This window comes from Petaurus breviceps, unplaced genomic scaffold (genome assembly GCF_028583685.1).
Source record: "Petaurus breviceps papuanus isolate PSGF00001 unplaced genomic scaffold, PetGlider_PUasm1.0 37, whole genome shotgun sequence".
Classification (NCBI taxonomy): domain Eukaryota; kingdom Metazoa; phylum Chordata; class Mammalia; order Diprotodontia; family Petauridae; genus Petaurus; species Petaurus breviceps.
In genome coordinates this window covers 65,186,883-65,199,287 of record NW_027186296.1, presented here as the reverse complement: position 1 = coordinate 65,199,287, position 12,405 = coordinate 65,186,883, and the positions used below count along the sequence as shown (strand labels likewise).

General features: G+C 44.3%; 1 protein-coding gene across 2 annotated transcripts in view; it reads left to right on the top strand.

Annotated features, from left to right (window-relative positions):
* The window catches only part of HAPLN3 (hyaluronan and proteoglycan link protein 3), a 12,817-nt gene extending 628 nt beyond the window's left edge, over positions 1 to 12,189 (top strand). For both annotated transcript variants that reach the window (XM_069098563.1, XM_069098564.1), the window contains 4 exons: positions 4,414 to 4,597; positions 6,459 to 6,827; positions 8,217 to 8,519; positions 9,261 to 12,189. In XM_069098563.1, the coding sequence (XP_068954664.1) occupies positions 4,474 to 4,597; positions 6,459 to 6,827; positions 8,217 to 8,519; positions 9,261 to 9,553 (1,089 nt within the window). In that variant the 5' untranslated portion in view covers positions 4,414 to 4,473 and the 3' untranslated portion in view covers positions 9,554 to 12,189. The remainder of the gene's footprint in view (positions 1 to 4,413; positions 4,598 to 6,458; positions 6,828 to 8,216; positions 8,520 to 9,260) is intronic.
* Positions 12,190 to 12,405: the final 216 nt, after the last annotated feature.

Genomic DNA, 12,405 nt, shown 5'->3' with positions numbered 1-12,405 from the left:
TTGGTAGTATTGGGACCAGTTACCATGTGAGGACTACCTTCAGTCGCGGGTAGCAACCAAAAAGGGGGGGGGGGGGGGGGGGGGGGGGGTGCTGCTGCTGTAAATGACCCTGTTGGCTATTTGAAGAAATAAGAGAGTGAGAGCAAATGTGAGTGAAACTGACCCAGAGCCAGAGCAAAGCAGAGAATACAGCCTCACTCTTCCCCAGCTTCTCTGGCCCCTCTCCTGGAGTGCCCTCCAGCAGTGGGAGGGGCAGGCGGATTGTTCTGTGGGGCATTAGGGGAGAAGAGGGCCAAGAAATCTCATCTCTGTCAGAAAGTGGGACTTGGTGGGAGGTCCCTGGAATGTTTCTAGGGGCAGACAAATCTATTAGATAAGCAGAGGTTTATCTAATGAACTCTCTGTAGCCTGGAAGATCTTGGGGATCAGGGCATCTAGCCCTTGAAGGAAGAGGCTTTCCTGATATATTAGGGGGAGGCTCTTGTGCCTTTGTGGGACTCAGGGTGAGTGCACAGGGAATGTCAGGAGGGATTGCGATTGCCCTCTCAGCTCACCTCCTGCTTCCACATTCCCTTGACTGATAGTGGCAATTTCAAAGGAACTTATAAACCTCGTCCAAACAGGGGGCACAGATGTCAAATTCCTATCCCAGAGCCCTGGGGGCTGGAGGCTGTTGAGAAGCCTGGTAGGTGCATGGCACCCTCTGCTGGTAATATGGGGATGTGCAAACACCTGGATAACAGAAGATACTTGGTTTAAAGCCATAGATCACAGGAATATAGATCCAGAGATAGAAGGGTCATCTCATCATCCTCATTTTACAGAAAGGGAAATGGAGGCAAAGAGAGAGTAAGTGACTTTCCCATGATCACACAAGTAGAAACCATTAGAACTTAGAATTAAACCTAGATTTCCAAATCTAAATTCTTTCTACTAATACTTATAAAGCACTTTGTAAATCTTTAAGTGCTATGTAAATGCTGTCTATCTATCTATCTGTCTAGTTTCTCTTCCTCCTCCTCTTTTTCTTCTTCTCCTCCTCCAAAATTCTAAGTTGGTACAGGAAAATCCAGAAACCAAGGGAAGATTTTAAATTTGAAAAACTAAGAGTTATGTGATGGGAGGGAATGTGAAACACTATATTTAACAATGTAAACAGAATTTTGCCTTGCCACTTAGGATTGGGACCAGTTACCATATGAGGGCTACCTTCAGTCATTTGGGGGAACCTGAGAACAGCTGGGGGTGGGGGGTGCTGTTGCTGGAAATGACCCTGTTGGCTGGCCTTAATTTCTTTCCCCTTAATTGAGGGGAGAGTCTGCTTATGGCCAAGCCACATCAGTTAAGGTCTGGATATGACTTTCCTTGCCCCCCAGTATGCTCTGTTGCATTAAAGTGTGATGAAAGGCACATAGGCACTCAGTAGACATTGGTTCTTCTCCTAACTTTGCCACTAACCAGCTGTGTGACTTTGGACAAGAGGTGGCTAGGTGGCTCAGTGGATAGGGCTTCAGTCAGGAAGGCCTGAGTTGGAATCCTGCCTCAGATGCTTACTAGCTGCACGCCCTTGGACAAGTCCCTTAGCCTCTCTCAGCCTCAGTTTCCTCATCTGTGAAATGGGAATATTAATATCTCCTTCCTCAGAGTTTATAGTGAGGATCAAATGAGATAACATTTGTGAAGTACTTTGCCAACCTTAAAGTACTCTAAAAATCGTAGCTATAAAATGAGGGGATTGTTAATCTCTAAGGTACTTTCCAGTTCTAATATTCTAGGAAGTGGTTTTATCCTCAGTCTAAAGGATGCCGGGAAGATCGGAACAGTTTTGGGAATCAACCCGGTGCTCCGGTTTCTTTCTCTGAGTGATTCATAATTGGGCTGAATCCTGGGCTCTCCTTGTTCAAATTGGCCTCCAGTGGCAGGGAAGAGCAGGATATTGTGTGCCTGCTCCTTGGGCTCTTTTGTTCAACGGGATACAGGACATGAGCTGAACAAAAGGATATGGGGAGTGTGGAATGGAGTCCATGAGAGCAAGGTTAAGAAAGGAGTGTTCTCCAGTGACCTTGTGTAGGCAGAAAAGTATTTCTATCTCTCAGCTTTGGAATCTCAAGAGTACAAAATCTGGAAGGAACTTTCCAGATCATCCAGTCCAACACTTTTCTTTTACAAATGAGCCAGCTGAAGTCGAGAGGTGTAATTACTTGCCCAAGGCCTAACCTTGATGGCAAAACTGGGATGGAAGCCCAGGTCTTTTACTTCCCTATTTAGGATTATTTCTACTATGCTAGTCAGCCTCTCCAGTGTATATTCTGGCTAAATCAAGGGATTACATACACTAATTTAGATTTAGAATATTAAAACCCACTCTTGTCTCCAGCCTGGAGCTAAAGAAATGAGAGAGGAGAAAAATGGGGAGCCAAGGTAGGAGAGATATCAGAGGGTAATAGAAAGAATGGTGAACCTGGATGGGAAGGCAGGCTGCCTGACAGAGGAGACTGAACCATCATTAAGCAAATGGTACCCAATCACTTGTCACTTTAGATGATTGGAAGTAAGGAAACTTGGGTTCAGGTTTCATTCTTACTACTTAAGGGGTTTGAAAATCTTTAGTCACAACCTTCTGAGTTACAGTTCAGTTGTCATCTGTCAGATGGGGAAGAGAGTAACAGCACAGGTATGTTGTGAGGAAAATTCTTTTAGAATGTGATAGAGAACTGGCTGATGAGGGTCTAATCCAAGGACCATGCTCATGAGACCATGTGGATGACTGATGAGTTTGCTTCTGGAAATGTGTGATGATGGTCCCAGCTCTCCGCTGTTTTCTGTCTGCTCAGTAATGGCAAAGAGGGGGCTTTTGGTTGGCTGGTGGCTGAGTTGGAACCAAAAGTGTATTCCAAAGATCCCCATAGTCCACAGTTGGAGGAGTCATCAGAGATCCAGTGGCCAAGCTTGGGAAGGTGGCATTCCTGAGGAGTGACATGCTTGACTTAGCCCAGGTGTGAGTTGATGTTGCAGCTGAGATGAACTCAGGGAACTCGTCTGTCAGCCCTGCCACGTCTAGAAGTAAACTCAGTGGTAGGAAGAATGTTTGTAGCTGCCACTTTCAGTTGGATCTTACTCTCCCGAAAGGGCTGAGGTGGCTCTTCCAATCCTTCTAGCTCTTACAAAGCCCTCTGACAAAAGAAGCTCCATTCCCAGATATGGGCTTGCCAAGAAGGCCACATACTCCAGAGTTGAGAGAATTATCCTTATTCCTTGTGTGGAACAGGAAGGAAAAGCATGAGCTTCTCCATTGGAGCCTTTGGTATACACTCTCAGTTATGCAGTCAGGGAAGAGTTAGAGAATACCTGTGAGTGCTCTAAAGTATACAACTCAGGTCTTTCATCTTTGCATCATTCCGGAAACAAGCTCACCAAACATCTGCATGGTTCCACTGGGCTTCCTCCCAAGTCTGGGCCCTCATTGGCCATTACATAGACCTTATTAAAGCCCTGTCTAAATGTAAACTTCTGTTGATTCAGAACGAAACTAAGTCCTTTTTTTCTCTTACATTCCCTGCAGCTGTTGCTTCCTGGTTCTGTGTAGTTGCATATGAACTCCAAAGCACCTAGAACAGTTTAGGGCACATAGTCTGTATTTAACAAATGCGGGTTGATTGATTATGTCTTATGGATGCCACCGGGAACATGAAACAGGGTGCAGAACTCTGCTTCATGTTCCCTGCAATCTTGACTCCATGAACGCAGGAACTTTTTTTTTTAACCTCTTTTTGTATCCCCAGCACTTAGCATAGCGCCCGGCACACAGTAGGCACTCAATGAATGTTTATTGATTGATGAACTGTGGAGAATCCAATATATCCATCAGGTGGGAAAGAGATAGGGATTCATTCCCTGAGTCCGCTGAAGAGGATCCTTATGGCTCTAGTCAAACTGTCGGGTAGGGAAGAATTTGGGGGTAAATGGAGTCAGAGACCCAGGTCCTGCAGGAGGACCAAAGTATGTTCCCTCTAGCAGACTGCCTGACAGACAGGGCATAGTTCATTGGGGCAGCCAGCTGGACCACACTCAGCCTGAAGGGGTGGGGAGGGCTGGCTGCCAATCTTTCTCAGCAGGGAGGCCAGACTCAGGGTTAAGCAAGACATGAAAGGCTTAGCTTACCACCCAGGGCTAAGAAATGGGAGGAGAGGCTACATGGATTCTGGTTTCTTTGTGGCTGTAGAGTCATCAGCAAGGCAATTTTTCATGGGCTGAGAAAGTTCAGAGAGGCTGTCTTGTCTATGGTCGAGGTAGGACTCTTAACTGGGCCTCTGTTGCTTGACCCAACCTGTCTAGACGTCCATAAGGATGTGTCCTGTATTCCTCTCCCAGTGGAGTCATTCTCTCAGTCAAACCCATACGCTCTTTTTTCAGCTGACTCTTTTGGAGCCCTCACCCCTTAGGCAAGAGCAGTTGAATTTCTCTGGATGAGAAATGCTGCTGGTGTTTTTGATTGTGTTCCTGTTGCCCTACGGCTGTCCTGGACTCCCTTTCTACAATGGTTTCTACTATGGAAATGTGATGAATGACAGAAGCTACAGAAATGGCAACGGAGAAGGTGGGTATGCCACCAAGGCAGGGGACCTCAATTTTGAATGTTTAACCAATCAGCAAACTCTTATTAAATGCTTAACTATAGCCTGGTCTGGAAACTAGGTGGCACCATAGTGCACAGAGGTTTGGGTCTGAAGATGGGGAAGACTCATCTTCCTGAGTTCAAATTTGGCCTCAGACACTTACTAACTGTGCAACCCTGGTTAAGTCACTTCACCCTATTTGTCTCAGTTTCCTCTTCTGTAAAATGAGCTGGAGAAGGAAACAGCAAAACATGCCAGTATCTCTGCCAAGAAAACCCCAAATGGGATCATGAAGAGTTGGAAATGACTGGAAAATGACAACACAAATATTGTGGTCACTGCACTAGGGATACAAAGAAAGCAAAAACAATCCCTCCTTTCAAGGAACTTACTTTTAAAAAAATGTTTTAATTTAGATCTTAACAGACATCACATATGGTTCAGAGTTCTTAAAAATTCAAAGTTGTTTGTCTTTTCAGTGTTGTATGATGACAGCATATTGCTGTCCTAGGTTTTGCATCAGTTTACAAAAATAAAAAGGCTTCCCAGATTTCTCTGAAATTTTTCCTCTCACTATTTCTTAACAGTGCAATACTATTGTATTACACTGGTAATTCTCAAAGGATGTACTGTGAGTTCCATTGGGTGTGCCATGAAATTTTGGATGTTATATTAATGCAGAAAAAAGAAAAATTTGAAATAATTTTTTCTAATTCCTTTTTGCTAATCCACCCACCACGTGTAGTATGGCAAAGCACAGTATTCATAAAATAAACAAAACCTGCCTATTATTTGTATGTACTAACCTCAAAATGCATCAACCTTGAACTTGCAGAGAGCTCAACAAAAACAGCTGCTCTTGCTTAAGGGAAACTGTGAATACTAGAGTTTCTTGACTCTCCCGTAGTGGTAGTGTTGCCAATGAACTTTTCAGCCCTTTGAACAAAAAGTTTGAGAACTCATAGATCACATGCGAGCATCACACTTTGATTCTATTTTTTCCCAATCAACGGGGATCTACTTTGTTTCCAATTCTTTGCCACCACAGAAGTGTTGCTATGAATATTTTACTGTTGGGCCTCTATTTTTTTAAAATAAAAATTCATTTTTCTCACAGTTCATGGGCAACTCTTTAGCCTTTAGGTTGGGCTGAAGGTGTAGCTTGTCCTTAGCTTTTTTCTTCCACTCTCTTCCAGGTAAGAAGGGAAGCTAGTTATTGACACCAACTCTGTGGAGCTAGTGATTGGCTAATACTTTGGGGGGGGGTATGTTTGCCATTAGGAGGATGTTTGTTCAATGTGTCCTGGCCCTGGGCTGGGACTGGCCTGAGAGGTGGCTTCTTCTGGTTGACTCCTCCCCACCAAAAATAATCATTCCTATTTTTAGTTACAAGGTTGGGTTGAACATCTTTTTTCTTTTTCTTTTCTTTTGTTATAGATTTTGTTTATAATTTTATTGATAACTTTTTGTTTTGTTGTTCTCCTGTCACCTCAGAGAGAGCCATCCCTTGGAACAAAAATAAGAGGGGAAAAAACAGTTTAGAAAAACTAACAAATCTGTCAGGCCTGATAGTACATACAAAGTTCTGTACTAATACTCTCCCACTTGTGCAAAGATGAAAGATGAAAAGAGGTACATTTATTCTCTCTCCTTCTGGGTTAAGTTTGCAGATTGTCTTTTTTTAGGAACTTTTGAGATGTTTCCTTAGACCTTTAGTTGCTCTAATTTAGGATGTGAGTTGTGGTTGTAAATGTATGAGTGTGATAAATACCTAGGGACATCTTGCCCCTTGACACTGGCCTTAGATAATTCCTCACCTTGGATTCCCATCTCTCCCAAAAGGTTTCTTCAATGGGGTGAAGTTGGTGGTAGAGACACCTGAGGATCCCTTGTTTACTCACCGAGGTGCCAATGTGACCCTGCCCTGCCGCTACCACTATGAACCGGCACTGACCTCCTCTCGTCCTGTCCGGATCAAGTGGTGGAAACTGGGGGATAATGGGGCCCCTGAGCGAGATGTGCTGGTGGCCATTGGGCTGAGGCACCGAAGCTTTGGGGAGTTTCGAGGTCGTGTTCATCTTTTACAAGAGAAAGAGCAGGATGTCTCCTTGGTGATCCGTGACCTGCGCCTACAGGACTATGGACGCTATCGATGTGAGGTCATTGATGGGCTGGAAGATGAGAGTGGTGTGGTGGAGCTGGAACTGAGGGGTGAGCAACTGTGGGGGCAGGGAGAGAGACAGAGACAGAGACAGAGACACAGAAATAGAGAGAGGTGTAGTATTGGGATAGGGGACATGGGGAAAGGGATGGGTATGGTTTAATCCTCTCTGCTCCTAGGGTAGGACTGTTTTCAGAGTATCATGGGTTTGAAGGGACCCTAAAGATTATTTAGTTCACCCCTTTCATTTTATAGATGAGGAAACTGAGTCCCACATAGAGAAATGAAATGATTTGCCCAGACTTACATAGGTTTCAAACCCAGGTCTCCTGACGCCTAATCTCATGCTCTTTCTAGTAGTTAGCTATATTCTTAGTGTGTCAGTCCCTGCCAATGCATGTCCGCCCCCCTCCCCCATAGCTAGCAACAACAACAGCTAGCATTTATATCGCACTTTGTGGCATAGGGGATAGTGAGGGGATGAGAATAGGTGGTGCCAGAGGTAAGTGGAAATGGGGTGATTAAGGAGCTGGGAGGGGATAGACTCAAAGCCGTAGATAGGAGAGGAGAGAATATTTGATGGGATAAGAGAAAATTAAGTAGCTGGGGGACAGATGTGTGGGCTGTGTGGTTGAGGACCAGACAAGCTGTGAGATGAGAAAGTAACCTTTATCTTTTCCATCCCCTCACCCAAACCTCCTTTCCTCCCCAATCCACACATCCTATCCCTGGTGTGTGCTGCCTTAGGCTTGTCTAGCTGTTCAAATTTCTAACTCTAGGATGTAACCTGAAGCTTGGGGTGGAAAGCCAAATAAAGGTCATGCAGATTCCTCAGAGATGAGGGCACTAAGCAGAGTTTCTAGGGTCTTAGGCCACTGCTGATGGCCCCCTGCTGCTTCCTAGAAAAGAACAAAAGTTACCTACCTAAAGAGGTCACTGGAGCCGTAGGGCTAGAGAATGAGGGCTGACTCTACCCTCCAGCTGGGATGTGAAAGCTGCCAACACAGGATTCCTGATCTGATCACTCAATGGAGGCCTTTCTTGGGGCCTAGAGATTCTCAGGGCTGAGACAGAACCATAACCCATCATCCTTTTAGCATTTCTTCTTTCTCTCCTTCTCTATTATTCTCCCCATGTACTTTCTCCCATTTCACTCTCTCCACTGGTTTCTTTTTGCTTCATATTTGCTTGTATCATAGATACCTACCCCTTCTCACTCCTTCACTTCCAATACATTCCACTAATATATAGTATAAAGAGTAAAGCTTTTCTCCCTTCCTCTGCCATTTGTGGAGCAGTTTCTTGCTCAGATAGTTCACAAGGACCTCCTAGCCATCCTGACCTCAGGCTCGCTTTCTTCAGAAGCCAGTCCTGACTCATCCATCCGATTCTCCCTTTGGTCATGACTCCTCGTCCTCTCTTTTACTTCTGCTTGCCAGGTGTAGTGTTTCCCTACCAGCCGCCCCATGGTCGCTATCAGCTCAACTTCCATGAGGCACAGCTGGCCTGTGAGAAACAAGATGCTGTGATGGCCTCCTTTGAGCAGCTATTCAGGGCCTGGGAAGAAGGACTGGATTGGTGCAATGCAGGTTGGCTGCTGGATGGAACTGTGCAGTATCCTATCACCCTGCCGCGGCAGCCATGCGGGGGGCATGGCCTAGCACCCGGGATCCGCAGCTACGGGGAACGTCACAAGAGACTGCACCGCTACGACGTCTTCTGCTTTTCTTCCTCTGTGACAGGTGGGTGTCCCCTGGGAGATCCTCAGCTTTCCTCTGCATTTGTCTGGTCATAGGTCTCTGAGGAGACTTTCCTGGATCAGATCAGAGATGGGTGTGGGGGTGAGCTGACATTGGTCATGCTGTAGCATGGGAAATTCAGCCCAGAGACTGTGCCAGGGGTCTCTACCTACTAAATCAGAATCATAGAATCAGAGATCAAAGAATCATGTATATTATATATAGAGAGAGAGTCACATATTTATATATGTGTGTATATATAGAAATATCTACATCGAAATACATATTTAGATAGCTATAGGAATATATACATTTAGAAAGATATGTGTGTATATCTACATCTAGATCTATATCTAGCTATATATCTTGTTTGTACATTGCTATTTGAATGTTGTTTCCCCAATCTGGGGAACCCTTTGAGAGTTAGGACTGTCTTCTGTTTTTCTTTGCATCACCTACACGTAACACAATGCCTGGCACATAGTAAGACACTTAAAAAATGTTTGTAGATTTGTTGGAGTAATAATAATAATGATGATGATGTTTAATAAAGGGCATTGATAAAGGACTTTAAGGTTTGCAAAGTGCTTTACCAAACACAAATATTATCTCATTTGCCCCTCTATCTAAACTTTGTAGCTTCCTCAGTGTGCTCTTCATAGAGTAGGTATTTAATAAGTGCTTACTAAATCAAAATGAACTATGAACAAAAATGCTCATGGCTCTACCCCCATCTCCCCACAGGGTGGGTATATTATTTAGAGTACCCAGAGAAGATGACGCTGGCTGAGGCAGAAGAGGCCTGTGAGGAGGATGGGGCCCGCATTGCCAAGGTGGGGCAGCTCTTTGTGGCTTGGAAGTTCTATGGCCTAGACCGTTGTGATGCAGGCTGGCTGGCTGATGGCAGTGTCCGCTACCCTGTCACCCATCCCCGGCCTAACTGTGGATCCCTTGATCCTGGTGTGCGAAGCTTTGGCTTCCCTGACAAAGAGAGCCGGAAATATGGGGTTTATTGTTACCAACAGAGCCAGGGCTAAGGGGCTGGCCTCCCTTGGCCCTGGCCTTGCTCCCTCTCCTTTTTTTTTTCCCCTCCTTCCCCCTGCTCCCCCTCAGGGCTGGTGTATTTATTGAAAGTCTCATTTTCCCTGAGGTTTGAAGAGATTTAGATGACTTTTTACATTTTTCAACAATTTGTCTAAGCAATAATATTTTTTATTATATGTTTTTTTAAAACCAAAAGAGGAAATTGAATTTTCCTAAGACATGCCTTTTCACATGCCTTTCTTACCTCTGGGCTCCATCTCTCAGCCTGGATACTAGGTAGGAGCATAGAATCTTAAAGCTAGAAGAAACTTCAGAGATCATCTAGTCCAGTTGTGTCATTTTATGGATGAGGAAATGGAGTCCCAGAGAAGGGAAGTGACTTGTCTAAGGTCACACAGCAAGTTATGCTAGAGCTGGAATTTGAACCCAGATTTCTAATCTCTTAGTTGACAGTTCTTTAAAAGTACCCTGGGTTCTCCATTTTCTTTCTGTTGGTGGAGGTGGGGGCTATTTCTTATGTGAAAGGAAAGGACAGATTCAGGGGGGTCCCTATCCATCTTATGTTGACATACAGCAAGACAGGGGACTCTAAAATCAAGAATCTGGACAGCTCTTGCTAACTTGGCCTTGTGCTTCTCACACTTTTCCTTCTCTCCTCCCTTTTCATTGGGGACCATTTTTGTTCAGGTGAGTCCAAATCAGTTCTTCCAAGAGGCTGATGCACCAAACAGCATCCCACGCTCCACATCTTTGCCTAATCCAAGGATTTTTGTGTCTCATTCCCATTTTCTGTTTCCTGTTTGGAGAACAGCCACTAGGTCCGTGTTTTCCAAGAAGTATAAATGGTGCTATGACTTTTTAAACCAATTCTAGTTCCTTCTCGGTCCTTTTTCCTCTCTTTGTCTCTGTATTTTTTGTTTTTGACGGAGCTCTTGCTCCGTGGTCAGGTATGACTGTGGGGAGAAATAAGAGAAAGAATCAGGTTGCCTACGTGTTTGTTGGCAATAGGTGGGGAAAGTGTGGGAGAATTACTGCTCCCCTCAGTAGGGGGCTGCTGCCATGGAAATGTTTTCTTAAATGCATCCAATAAATTTGTGAAACAAAGAAATGAATCTGAAGTGAAGAGTAAGAAGGGAAAGCCCCTGCTGTCTTAGTGAATCTTTGTTGCTGCTGGAAGCTGGATTCTAGGGTCAGATTTGTTTTTATTACAATTTCACCCAGAGCTGCAACTCTGAGGGTCTCATTACAGACCTACCCTCTGCTCCTGGAGACAAATAATACTATAGTTATCCCTTCCACATTACAGGGATTAGGGACATGGCACCCCTTTGATCTAGAAAATTAAATTTTTTTTGGCCCTTCCTTAGTACCAGAGAAGAAGTCTGAATAATTATGGTATTAAAAGATAAAATATGTTGATATTATACAATACTATACATTTATTTTATGCATTTCTGAGTTTCTAAACTTTTTCTGTGTCATCTGTTGGCCTTAATGCATCATCTGCGGCTTCTGCAAAACTTCCCTAAAATCCCAGTTTAATTTCTTATGCTGATCTGGGATATATTGAAATCTCCATGGCAAAGTCATGATGTGGAAGGGATAAATTTATATAGGAATTCCCGCTTCTGGATTATGGTAAAAAAAAATTAGAGATGGAGAGGTTCAAGCAGAGAACCAAGTGTGGCCAGTGCTCTACTTCAGACTCAGGCCTGAGGATTTCTAAGACCAATTGGAGGGTCTTCCCTCTGTGCTCTCCCCCACTTACCTTTCGTGGGTCCTAGAAATCAAATGTGAAGGATGGATTAAAATTCTGATCTCCATTCACTGCATATAGTCCTCTGTGATTTCTCCCCCATTTTCTTCTTGGTGTCTAATCCTTTCCATGTACCCCCTCCAAGTGCATATACCAATTTCCTTGAGTACATTGCTTCCAGAGCACTGTATAAAGCCCAGTTCACAAGCTCTCACCTTAGTCTTGCTTCTTGATCTGAGTATAACATGAATCCATGAAGACACACAAACATGCGTATACACACATACACACTCCATCATGTTAGCCTCAGTTTCCTTATCTGTAACTTTGGGGATGACCCCTAACATCTCTTTTCCTCTAAATCAGTGGTCCTACAGAAATCATTTTGATAAGGATAAACCACAGTAGGTTTTTACTGTATATGGTTTATAGCAGCTTGCTATAATACACCTAATTCCAAGTTTCCTTTGAACAAAAACAATTTATAACCTTTGAGGAGTTAGCCAAAAAGCCTTTCCATTTCCCCAAATGTCCCTTCAGTAAGCTCTTATTTCTCCGGCGCCATCCCTTAAATTATAAGGAAAAAAAAGGACTCTTCCAATTTTTTTTTATTATCATCATTGTCAGTTTTCAAAAATATAAATAGGTGCACGGAACCATGGTGGCCTGCACGGTCCCGGGGGGTGACGTTCAAACCTTGGATCAGGAGTGCCCCCCAGCCCTGCTGTGACACTGGCTGTGACGGCAATTTGGTGGTGAGAGGAAGCCAGAGAAGCTAATTAGTCATAGAGTGGAACCAGCCCCAGAACCCATCCTCCTTTGAGCTTCTCCTTCCTTCTTGCCCTCCCCATGCACCTTCTTCCTTCTTCTCCCTCCCCTCTGACTCCTGCCCTTATCACAGACCCCCTACCCCTTCTACCCCCTTCACTTCTGATACATTCAACTACAGTTCCCTAGCACAGCATTCTCCAAGTCCTCTGGCTCTGGAACATCCACATGATCCCACTCTCCCTCTCCCTCTGCTAGCCCTTCTTGGAGATTAAATAACAAATAATTACATTGTTCTTGGATAAAATCAGGAAACAAAAA